General features: G+C 48.1%; 1 protein-coding gene across 4 annotated transcripts in view; it reads right to left on the reverse strand.

Moving 5' to 3' along the window:
- The window catches only part of Eif4e3 (eukaryotic translation initiation factor 4E family member 3), a 263,456-nt gene that overhangs the window by 211,639 nt on the left and 39,099 nt on the right, over window positions 1-12,718 (reverse strand). For all 4 annotated transcript variants that reach the window (XM_076567461.1, XM_076567460.1, XM_076567463.1 and 1 more), the window contains one exon: window positions 6,098-6,170. In XM_076567461.1, coding sequence (XP_076423576.1) covers window positions 6,098-6,170 — 73 coding nt within the window. The remainder of the gene's footprint in view (window positions 1-6,097; window positions 6,171-12,718) is intronic.

The raw sequence follows: 12,718 nt of genomic DNA on the forward strand, positions 1-12,718 counted from the left end.
CAGGAAGAGAGGGAGGAGGAAGGGAGGAAAAGAGAAAGGGAAAGGTCAGTAGGGGAAGGAGCAAGTGAGAGAGGAAGAGAGAAGGAAAGAACGAGGCGGGGGTGGGGGTGGGGGAGCGGGAACCAGTTGGGTTTTCCTGTGTTGCAGCTTGTATAGCAGAGAGTGTTTTGGAGACAGTGAACAAACAGATCTCTAGTCGCCAGGGCTTCGCACTTCAGCGTCCAGGACACTTACAGAAAGAGACAGAGCTCTGAACCCAGCAGGCAGCCATTTGGCTGGATGTTTTTAACTCACAGCAGACCCCAGGCTGAAAGCAGAGAGCTGCCGGTTTGCAAAGGATCACAGTCCAGACAGAAGGCTTTGTTGCCTTAGTCTGAGATGAGGCAGGGCCCTGAGAGGAGAGGGGGGTCTGAACCTTGAGAAGGTGGGGGGAAGCCAGAGTCTGGGGAAACCCCAGCAGAGCTGTGTACCCATTTCTTGGAGATGGCCCATGATTCTGGAATTCCTGCTGAAGGCGTAAAGGACAGTGGACGTTGACACACCAGCTGCGGGGTAGAGTTATTAAAGTAATTTCTAAGATTTGTTTCTTTTCCTTTTGTGTGTACTAATGTTTTGCCTGTATGTATCTCTATGTACTACATGCGTGTAAAGACCACAGAAGCCAGAAGAGAGCATCAGATCCCCTTAGAATCAGAGTTACAGATGGTTGAGTGGCCATGTAGGTGCTAAGAATTGAATCAGTGTTCTTCACCACTGAGCATCTCTCCAGACCAGGGAGTACTCTTGCCTTGGGGGATTGCCACAGCCCCTAAGCTCCTCTTGCTCTGGGAAGGTAAAGTGATGACAGACAACATTCCTAACACCCGCACCACCCACCCACCCCCACACTCTGGAGCATGAGATTGATAGAAAGTATATGGGCAGTGGGGCCTGAAGTCTGGATGTGAGTATACCCAACAGAGGCCATCATGATCTGAGGCCACAGCAGGGCCAAAGAGAAAAGGGCACACAGGTACCCCCCAAAGATTTCCCATCGGAAGACTCCAAGTTTTACGTTAGAAGTGACTACATCATTTGTAGTTTGTAAAATCTCATTCACTTCCCAGCCCCTACCCCTACAACACACACAATGGCCTCTAGTGCCATAAGCAAACAGGACGACAAGCAATCTGACTTAATTCAGGTTCTGGGTTGTGACCAGAGACGCTGACTTCATTATACGTCCAGTATGTCAATTAAATGATGAGCGAAGAACCCTCTTACACGTGACATTAAGTTTGTATGAACAGTACCATAGGCAAAACTGGCTTCAAGTCCTTGTCCTGTTTTGCCTGTTAGTTTTTTCTCTCTTCCTTCAAGCGGCCTCCAGATACTCCTGTGATGGGACGCCACCCACCATTGGCTACCCTGTTATGAACCAATCTCCCCATCATCCCCATCAACCCTGACTTAGGAAACCTCTGTCCTGGAACAGCCTTTGTTCCTCAGGCTTCGGAAAACAATCTGCTGCCCTGACGAAATGACCTTTAACAGCACAGTACAGTCAGGTAGCCTGACCTCCACACAAGGGACATGCACTACTATTCTTAAAAAATACACACGTGTGGGTTTGTATGTGCTCGTGTGTGTGTGTGTGTGTGTGTGTGTGTGTGTGTGTGTGTGCGCGCACACGCGCGCGCGCGCGCGTGCATGCGTGCCACACATATGGAGTTCAGAGAACAACTTGTGGGAGCTGGTTTTCTATTTCTATCGTGTGGGTTCTGGGGAGTGAACACAGGTCAGGTAGTCAGGCTTGGTGGCTAGGACCTTTACCTGTTGAGCTACCTCCTAGGCCCATACTCTCCTATTATTGCACTAAACAGGACACTCATGTTTTTCAGCTTTAGTGGGTTATATATGCTATTTACAAAGATGTCTGGTTATGAGGAATTTTACAGAAATTCCACTTGCAGAAGAAACACACAGTTTCTGTTCTCTGAGAATTCCAGTACTAAGTCATCTTGGGATATCCTGGGTAGAACACAGGAGAAGCGGGGTCAGAGGGGCGATTCGTGATGGTGATAACACAAACTACTGAGGTGTGGGATGGAATTACGTAGAGGAGTGCTTTCAGAGGCGGAATTAAGGGTCTATAGGCAGGAAATGCTGAGAAAAAATGTGCTACGAGGCAACCCTCCCTTGTGAATCACACTGGATTGGTAGCTCTTCATTTTGCCCCGGGTGGGCTGGGCAGGCTCAGAAGCCATGTTCTGTTCTGAACTTTGCTCACTGAGAATGCAGAGACATGAGAGAAATGGGCAAAGCCTGTCTAAGTCCAAAAAGTGGGGAACACACTGAAGTGAAAAGTGGGATGTTCTAAGAAGACAGGAAAGCAACTCGACAATTTACCTCTGGGCAGAGAAATACTGTGACCGAAGCAAGTGTGTCAGGCAGAGGTCATGGGATCCCCTGTATGCCTCTCCTGCTCCACCCCTCACTCAGGGGAGGGAAAAGAGTTGACACAGAAGCAGAGGGACTTCCGGCCTTAGAGAGTCCATGGGCGGCTGTTGCCACTGCAATTTGGGGTCATGTGCCTCAGTTTCCCTAGCTCCTAAAAGAGGGTAATAATTTTCCACTACTCACCCGCTGCTCCCGAGATGTAACTTGGCTATGCAGGAAGTCCTCAGGGTAACAGAGAGATTATGTCTGAAGGTAAGCCACTGTTCACTACACATGGTTCTTAAAACTTCACCAAAACATAATGGGGAGGGGCACAGGTACCACTGGGCAACTGTTTAAATAAATGCTATGGTAGCAGAGTGAACTAACATTAACACACAGTCAGGGAATAAAGAAAGCAGGAGCATAGCCTGTCCTCATGTGCACAAATGCTCTTGCCTCTGCTAATTCCTGAGACGCTAAAGGCAATCACAGCCGAGTTACCAAAAGTTATGGACAAGTCACATATGCTTTTGTAAATAAAAGGTTTTCATGGTGTCATCTGAGAGCATCTGCTTGGCATGAGTGATTGTGAAGCTGTGGTATATAATATTCTTACATGAAATATGACAGAGGGGTGTTTGCAATGAGGCTGCAAGATGAAGGCCAGCACATTATTGGCATCGGCCACTGACTGTGCATTTTAACTTTACCATCCCATCCTCACCGCAGCATGATAACACCTGCCATGATTGTCCTTGCTTTAAAGATGAGTAAGGAAGATATATAGAGGTTTAAAAAAGAAAGAAAAAATGTGTACATGTTACTGAGTGTCAGCTATGGCACTCAGACAGTGTGACTTCTCTGCATCCCCACCCACACCCTAGTCAGCAAAGGAGCAGATTCCAGGAACCTAATGACACCTGGCAACAAGTTATGAGGGCTTATAAACACCAGCCCCACAGAGAGCTGCATCTGGTCTCACCCCCAGCCAGCCTCATGGAACAGACGCTATTCTCATGAAGCGTACAAATAAGGAACTCGGGGTGTTTCACAACCTCTTTCTCATCATTGTCCCCTCCCACCATCTTGAAGGAACCCTTTCTAAATCAGCCCTGAAAAACATTTCAAACCACAGGGAAACCCTGTGTTTATCTATAGGGCTGTACATGTGTCTGTGCTTCGTAAGATGAAGGTTTGGTCGTGGACCTCCCAAGAACCACGTTTTTGTCCCATTGAGAATGTGCAGCCGCCACTGGGTACCGCTTTCTGAGAACAGTGTACAGAGAACAGAAAAGTCCGTGCACGCATTCATTCCTCATCGTTCATTCCATCCTTCTGCACCGACTGCGTGAAAAGAGGTCAGATACAGCGAGCATGGTGCTCCCACGTGACTCAAGTTCAGTCCCAGATGGAAGGACTCTTACACCAGCAGGACAGAGATGGTGGCGGCAGCTGGAGGAGAGTCTGATGGGAAGGGGGTATGAAGACATGCAAGGTATGCACATGCACCTTAGCTTTTAAAAGTCTAAACACGGAGAATCTGCATCCTGCTAATTATCTCTCAGCACAGTAGAGAAGTCTCTCCTGGTGTGTGTCAGTCCGGGGTCTTTAAATTGGTCCCCAAGGATCCTAACAGATATACTGCTGGATCCAAACCCTGCAGTGTATACTGTTTCCATGCTGTGGTGGGGAGATCACTTTCTAGCCCCTGTCCTGGGCTCCCCCACCCCATTCTAAGGTGCTTACATCACAGCGGAGCGGAGAAAGGAGGAATCCCTCAACATCCCAGAAGGGTCTATGAACTTCCTCAGGCAGGCTGGCTTTAAAACCAAGTGCTCTGAGGTTTCTAACATGGCTGCCAGAAGAGTGACAAACAGAAGCGAGGGGAAGTGCTCCCGGAGACTCTGGGGAGTCCAGCGTTCTGGGCAGCGGCTCCCGAGCCTCTCCGCATCTATCACACTAGCACTGCACGGTGATTCTAGAGCAACACTGTTAGTTTGTTTTTCACAGGGTTAGGTCACTTTCCCAAGAAGACAAGGGATGGTTTGTGGCTGGCACTGTCCTTACACCATTTGACTGTGTCCATGGGGACCACTCGTGCAGCTTACCACCAGGCACCGGGGGCTGTGGAAGCACGAAAGTGCAATTTGTTAAGCCTGATGCTGGCAGCAGGGGCTGAAGAAAAACGGAAGTCTGTGCTCACTCCGCACAGGACACAATCAGGACGCCTACCTAACAGAATTACAAGATATGACAAAATTATAAAGCACAAGGGGGAAAATGCTTATAAACTGCGCCTTGTAGAAAATCCAGGACATGTAGCCAGCATGGCTTTGATGTAGCCTCGAAAGCCTTGTATCTGCAGCTAGAAAGGACACCACAGGAGAGAAACTTGGTAGAGTTTGTTTGGGAAGGAATGGGAAATGGGATTAACAGAGTAAATCAGGTTTTGAAAACTGTCTTCAGGGGTAGAAAACAAAAGAACTAGTCTGGGGAAATGGCAAAACCAATCTTTTAAAGCTTTGATCCCAGCACTGATGTTTTGTTTGTTTGTTTTTCAGGGTTTCTTTGTGTAGCTCTGGCTGTCCTGGAACTTGTCATGGAACTCGATCTTTAGACTAGGCTGGCCTAGAACTCACTGAGATCTGCCTGCCTCTGCCTCTGCCTCTTGAGTGCTGGGATTGAAGGCATGTACCACCACGCCTGGCTCACCAGCACTGATATTTAAAAAGCCAGTGTAGTGATGTCCACCTCTACTCACAGTAATGGTGAGCTGGAGGTAAAAACAAATGGGTCCCTGTCAGGTGGTCTAGCCTACCAGGCAAGTTCTAGGCCAGTGAAAGACCCCGTGCTAGAGGAATGACATCCAATGTTAGATGCTGATCTTTATGTGCTCATGAGCATACACACACACACATACACACAAATGAATGCACTCTACACAGGAAGGGACAGAGGGAGGGAGGAGGGAGGAGGGAGAAAGAAACAGACACACACACACACACACACACACACACACACACACACACACACAAGTGTCAGAGACAGAGAGAAGTCAAATAGAACTATGGACTTGTTGGGGGTCTCTTGAACATCAAGTATCTGCCAAATACAGTGGCAACATGATCATACTCATTATTCATGGTGACCAATGGCAGTAGATGCCACTGTTACACACCAGTCATACAGAAACCTACAGGGATAGAGGCAGATGTGGTTGACACAGACCAGTTTACAAGGAGCACAGACGAACGTCTCTGAGACCTTCACTCTAGCTGTGCATTAGTCTTGCCTCCCCTGCATATCACTGAAAGATTTGGGTGATGGAGTTTTATCCAGGGCCAGAGAAAGCCTGCCTCTGGGGTAGATGGATAAACAGTTGCTATGAAAACGGACCTAGCCAGGTGGCAATGGCACATGGCTTTAACCCCAGCACTCAGGAGGCAGAGCCAGGTGGATCTCTGTGAGTTCGAGGCCAGCGTGGTCTACAGAGTGAGATCCAGGACAGGCACCAAAACAACATGGAGAAACCCTGTCTCAAAAAACAAAAACAAACAAACAAACAAACAACAACAAAACCTAAAGAATAACTCCAGGGTGGAGCTCTGAGCAAGGGCTGCCGAAGCAGTAGAGAATTTCAAGTTGGGTGACCCAGGATGTCCCTTTCCACCCTTACCTGTACTGTTCCCACAGTGTAGAGTTTCTTCAGATTCGAGGCACACTCAGCGGCCGTGGCACCAGGGAGTGATCTAACGGCAGCAAAACCACAAAGAAGCAAACAAGTCCAGTTAGTGATGGGAAGATATTCCACAATGTAACTATGGAGGTCTTCACAGCACGTGTGTCTAAAGCCTCCTCCAAACAGGACATTTGGAGATGCTGGCCAGAATTTAAATCTTTTTTTTTTTTTTTTTTTTTTTTTTTTTTTTTATTGTGAAGGCAAGGGTTTGCATCTCCTAATAGAATTTTTATTCTGTGGGAATTTAACAGATGAAAAGTAAAGTATACAAGAAAGGTACTGGATACTTTATCACTACACAGTAAAAAGTATGAAAATATCCTATGATCATAAAGGCATTGTTCTGGACTTCAGATTTAAAAAAAACAAACTGCTGTGCCAACGGCAATGAGAATGCACCCTCCTCTTCTGGGTGATCTGTTTAAAATCCTATAACCCCCCTGGTGGTAAATACCCACACACCCCTGGGACACAGAGGAGCATTCAGTTACTTTAGAGAATACGATTAACAATCAGTGTTGGTTTCCCTCCTGTATTTGACTTGAAAAACAGACAAACAAACAACAAACAAACAACAAACAAACAACCTTTCAGCAGTTTCCCCTGAGCTCGGGAAGCCGCTCTTGGGAACTGTTGTGGCCATATCACACTCATCTCCAGTTTCTATATGTTCCACTAGATGGCAGCACACTACAGGTTTATTCTCTGGGAGAGGGAAAAATGCACTTCGCCTAGCTTCCAGCACAGTTTCCGGGGTTGGGGTGCCGATCTCTAGGTATTCAGACACTCTGTTACCACTGTTTCTCTTTCCTCCTGCTGACCTAGCAGCTGTGCTCCAAGGCACTGGGGTCCTTGTTAGGATCAGGTCTAAGATGATACTTCACCACACGAAGAACGCTCCGAAGCCCATGTCTCCTGTGGGTGAGGAATCAAGGGCTCCCTAAGAGGGGGAGACACCCTGCTCACAATGGACACACCAGTGTCTAGAATCCATAAAAGAACAAGCTTCATCAGCCACTGATCCTAACGACCCTAAGAGGCCCAGTCCCAGAGGTCATCAACATGGGACACTTTGTAGAGAGTTGTTATCTACTGTATCCTAGAGATGTAGAGAAGACCACCCCCCCCAGCTCTGAAGCAGAGGTGATGAGGTGGTAAGGGCCCTGGGGGAGACGGCTCAGTGGGGAGAGCGCTTGCCATGTACACATGAGGAGCAGAGTTCAGACCTCCAGCATCCATGTGAAAGCTGGGGCAGTGACAGACATCTGTAACCCCAGTGCTGGGGGGGGGGAGCAGAGGGGACGGGTAGGTCCCAAGGGCTTGCTGGTCAGCCATCTTGCTGAAATGGCAAACCCCAGATTCAGTGAGAGACCACCCTGTCTCCAAACATAATGTCGAGAGCAATAGAGGAAGATACACATCAACCCCTGGCCTGTACACATGCACATGTGGGCTTGCACAATGGTATACACATATATACATTACACACACACACACACACACACACACACACACACACACACACAAATCAAAATATCAAAATGCATTTTTGGACATAGTTCCCTTGTCTAGAGGTAAGGAAGCAACTATGGACTAGCTTAGGGGCAAAGATGTCTTGTTACCCACTAGGCAGATAAATTCTAATAAGTAAGTCATGGGTATATAATTATTTCCTAACTGTGTACAAATTTTATGGCTTTTGTTTTTAAAAAGCAAAACCACAACCACAAACATGGCTGCCTGTTGGTGTCAGGTCTCACCTAAGCTGACCTGAGTGGACATCGACAGTGAACACACAGGGACCAACACGCTGGTGATAACAGCGGCTGCCTGGACCTCAAAGAAACCCATCAGGGAGCATGGATGGTCTGGACAGTGGTCACGAAAGCATCTACTTGTACAAAGATAAATATGCTAGATAAAGCATGTTACTGCCATTACAGATTAGAAAGACACTAGGAAAAAACGGAAAGAACTCAACACTTGCTAGGCATGGACTGTTTCAAAGTCTGTTGCTTTTACAAGATTCAACTGGCACTTCATCCGACTAACTTTTCTTTCTTTGTACAGCCTGGATGACTGCTCTACCAAGTACACCCAGCAAATACATTCCCGGATCCTACAAGCACTTTAGACAGGACTCCTTCCCTAGCTGCACTCAGGAAGGGGGCCAGTGAGAACCTGAGGTAGGGAATGAATTCTGCAGCTTTTTAATCTGCAGAATAAAATGATATATTTGAAATTTTCACAGATACTCTTCAGTTTAAAATAGCTTAGAGTGAGTATTATGTGAGTATTCACTTCGGACATTATCATGTCAAATTATACAAATCCAGCACGCAGGTGGCAGCTACCGTTTAACTTTCAAAAGTCGCTGATGAGCATTTAATCTCTGGGGCTCTTTCGGGGCCCCTGTTTCTAGTCTGGTCTCCTCCTGATACTCTGGGCTAGGAGACAATTGCACAAATCACCTAAGGACTCTGTTCCTCTGTCCAAGTGTTCGAAGATGCTCCAGAGCTCAGGAGAAGCATCTGGAAGGAAGCAATTGGGCTGTATTCACCTGAGGAGGAAGACCGAGAAGTGGGTAGCCAGTGTGAGGTGGCCGCCGCTGCTGCTGCTGCTGCTGCTGCTGAGTGGCAGAGTCCTGCAGGGGCCCCTGTAGCTTACAGTGGTGCTTGGGGCCATTTTACAGTGAGCACTCTGGGGCTCAGAGAGGCAAGGCAACTGTCCCCAGGACAGGGACATTAACAAACCCAGATGATGTGCTTCTGATGGCTGCTCCTCATCCCAACACTGTGGAGCTGCCCAGCCAAGTCCCAGCAGTGACAAAACCTAGGTGTCACGCATGCTGAGCATGTGCTCTACAACTGAGCTCCGCCCAGTCCCACACTTCCCCTTTGGTGTATGCACCCGGGTGTGCATGTGTGTGCCAGGGTATCTCCGCTCATCACTCGGCAGCGTAGTTTTGAAGACAGGGTCTCTCACTAACCCTGGAGCTCACTGACTGACTAAGCTGTCTGATCCACAAGTGTCTGGCGTCCTCCTGTGTCCAGTGTGCTGCTCTGGGATTGCAGGCGTGGTTAGCACACCTGGTTCTTTGGGGACCAGCACCCAGGACCTCATGCTTGTGGAGTAAGCACGAACTCTCCCGTCCACACTTGTATTTCTAAAAGAAAACAAAAAGCTGCCTTTTTTTCTGTTTGTATGTGGTGTGTGTGTGTGTGTGTGTGTGTGTGTGTGTGTGTGTGTGTGCATGTGTGCACGCATGTGTGCTATGCTCACCCATGTGTACATATGGAGGCCAGAAGTCAATGTCCGATGTCTTCCTCTATAATTCTCCACTTTTATTTCTCTATTTTTCTGGAACAGGGTCTTTCACTGAACCTGGAGATTGTTGTTGGGGCTACAATAACCGGTCGGCAAATCTCCAGAGTTCTCCTGTCTCAGTCCCCCAGGGGGTGGGGTGGCAGTGGCGGTGGCGGGGGTGGGGGATGGGGGACATGTTACAAGCACCACGTGCCTGGCTTTCACATGGGTGTTGAGGATCCAAGCTCAAGTCCTCATCCTAAACAGCAAACACTCTAGCTACGGAGCCATCCCCTCAGCTCCCATTCATCGTCATTTCGTAAGGAATCTTGGTGTGTTTTCAACAAGGCCATCGTCACTTTTGCTTAATCTTATCTTTAATTCAAGAGTGTGTCAGTGGGAATTAGAAGACGTGGTTTAAAAGTCTTTCCAATGAAGCAGCGTAGGGAAAGTCCTCACAACACTCAACAGGAGCAGGGGTGGCCACAGCCATCCTTTGGTAGGCTGACAACAGGTAGCAATGCATCAGAGCAGGAAGGAAATGTCTGGCTCCACAGAAACTCAGGGTGGTCGTTAGAATGAAAAATACCCCCATCTGAAGAAATGCACCTAACTGGCGGCACTGTTTGTGAGGAGGTTAGGGAACCTGTAGAGGTAGAGCCTTGCTGGACAGAAGTGCGTCCCTGGGGGTGGGCTTTGAGAGCGATTGCCTTGTCCCTTTTCCTGTTCCCTCTGTTCCCTGTGTGCAGATGAAATGTGCTCAGCCAGCTCCTGACTCCTGCTGCCATGCCATGCCTTTCCCTGCCAGGATGGACTCCAGCTTCTCACGAACCCTAAGCAGAAAGAAACCCAGCCAGGCGTCAGAGATGCATACCTTTAATCCCAGCACTCGGGAGGCAGAGCCAGAAGGATCTCTGTGAGTTCGAGGCCAGCCTGGTCCACAGAGTGAGATCCAGGACAGGCACCAAAACTACACAAAGAAACCCTGTCTCGAAAAACCAAAAAAAAAAAAAAAAAAAAAAAAAAAAAAAAAAGCAAAAAGAAACCCTTTCTCCTCAGGTTACACTGGGTCATCATGTTGGATCTTGGCAACTGTAAAGGACGGTCAGTTTCCCGGTTACTTCACGAAGGAAGCTGTAACTCTCATCTGGCTGCTGGGTGGTTTTATTAATATCTGTCTTGCATACTAACAAACAGTGTTGTCCGAACTATGTTAGCTCAGCTGGTCGGTGCAGGTTTGGTGTGCTATTCACCAAACTGGATCCCAAGAGTCACTAAAACACGCTGCCATGTCTCCACCTCACCCCTGAACCTCAGGCTTCCTTACAAGCAAGACTGGGCCACAGCCACAGAGCCCATTTTAGAAGGGCAAAGCAGCCAAGGTTTTCAAGCGACCTGCCTCGTAAGCAGGTCAGTGTGCACTGCATTTGCTGATTCAAGGTGTCTCATCTGCTGTCAGCTATGGTGACTGCTTTTTTTTTTTTTTTTTTTGGTTTTTCAAGACAGGGTTTCTCTGTGTAGCTTTGCGCCTTTCCTGGAACTCACTTGGTAGCCCAGGCTGGCCTCGAACTCACAGAGATCCACCTGGTTCTGCCTCCCGAGTGCTGGGATTAAAGGCGTGCGCCACCACTGCCCGGCCATACTGCTTTTTTTTTTTAAATTACCCATTACTGAGGACTGAACCCAGAGCCTCACACATATTAGGCAACTGGGTTACATCCTCAGCATTGTTTTGTTTGGTTTTTGTAAAGACATATATTGAGACAGGGTCTCACTATGTTGTCCAGGCTGGCCTTGAACTTGAAATCCTTCTGCCTCAGCTGCCTGAGTAGTTGGAACTACAGGTCTGGGGCTGCTTCTTGAGAAGGCAATGCTGCCACATAAGCAACAGAAGGGCAAAGGTGGACAATAGGTTTCAAACACGAGACGTTCTTCCTGAAAGCACATGTGCGGCATATCTTCATTATATCTCTTACCTTACCAATATCAGAGATCTCGTCCTCTATACAGAATACTATAACACTAATACTATCAGAGCCCTCTGCCTGCTGACCAGGGTGCTCTGGAATGGCAGGGACCCAGATGATCAAAGGCAGTACTGGGAGGCATTTATGTGTTGCTATAAATAAGTGGGTGAACCTCCCATAATGTACAGGACATAATGTCCCATAATACAGAAACTTCTGGTTCAAAATCCATAGTGTAGAAAGCAGCTCTGGTGTGGACATGGAAGAGTCTCGGAGAATTCAACATTTAGTCACACTACCTAGATTCACTACTGTCTTTCGGAGCTGAGGGCACAGTGATAACCATTCTAGGCAAAGCCCTTGTCCTGTGGGGTGTGTGTTCTACAGAGGGCACCTCTGCTTTTGGAATTCCCCCATCCCCACTCCAAGGCTCCTGGAGGCAAAGGAACAAAGTTTGGACCTGCTTTATTTTCCCAAAAGGGACTGTACATTGTGGCCATTCCCAGAAGACCACAGATGTGGGCCATCATACAACCTAGCACCAGGTCTGTATTCCAGTTCTCTGGAGTCTACAGGACCCTCCTTGCAACACAGTGCTAGAGCTGAGAACACAGCAATGGAGAGATAATTGCCCCAGGGGATCAGAGACGAGATTTTGAATTGTTCTATCCAAGTCTGTGCTCTATTTAACAGTTGTAATGTAATCACAGCCTCCTTTTATTGAGCATGTATTAGCTCTGATTCACAAAGCAATCCTGCCAGATTGGTATCATAACCTACACTTACAGATCAGGAAACAAGAGATTCCATATATTCGTTTTGAAGTAGCAGATCTGGATTCCTGGTCTGCTGCCTCTAATGCCACTGCCTTCCCGACTTTCTCCTAGGACTACGCTACCTCTCAACAGAGACAGAGGCATCACGGTCAGCATGGCCACCCACAGAGCAGGTCTTATGGCAAATCCCTCTCTCCTCCTCTTCCGCCTCTTCCATTACCTGCTCTCCTAGGGTCCACCCACTGCTCTTGCCCATTCTCTGTCCGTTGCCACACTGGGGGAGACACAGAGGGAGGTAAGGTACTGATGTCTGGCAATGCAAGCAGCATAGCATTGGAGGAGGAACGTTCTCGATCATTGCTAAGGGCTGGGCATAAGAGGAAGACAACACACACAACAAAGGCCACTGAGGGGCTGGAGCAGGAAAGTTACAGAGACTGATCACCCTCCCAGGCCAAGCCCAGTTCTGCCACCAGCCTCTCCCTCTGCCTTTCCCCTCTAGAAACAGT

This window comes from Peromyscus maniculatus, chromosome 3 (genome assembly GCF_049852395.1).
Source record: "Peromyscus maniculatus bairdii isolate BWxNUB_F1_BW_parent chromosome 3, HU_Pman_BW_mat_3.1, whole genome shotgun sequence".
Taxonomy (NCBI): Eukaryota; Metazoa; Chordata; class Mammalia; order Rodentia; family Cricetidae; genus Peromyscus; species Peromyscus maniculatus.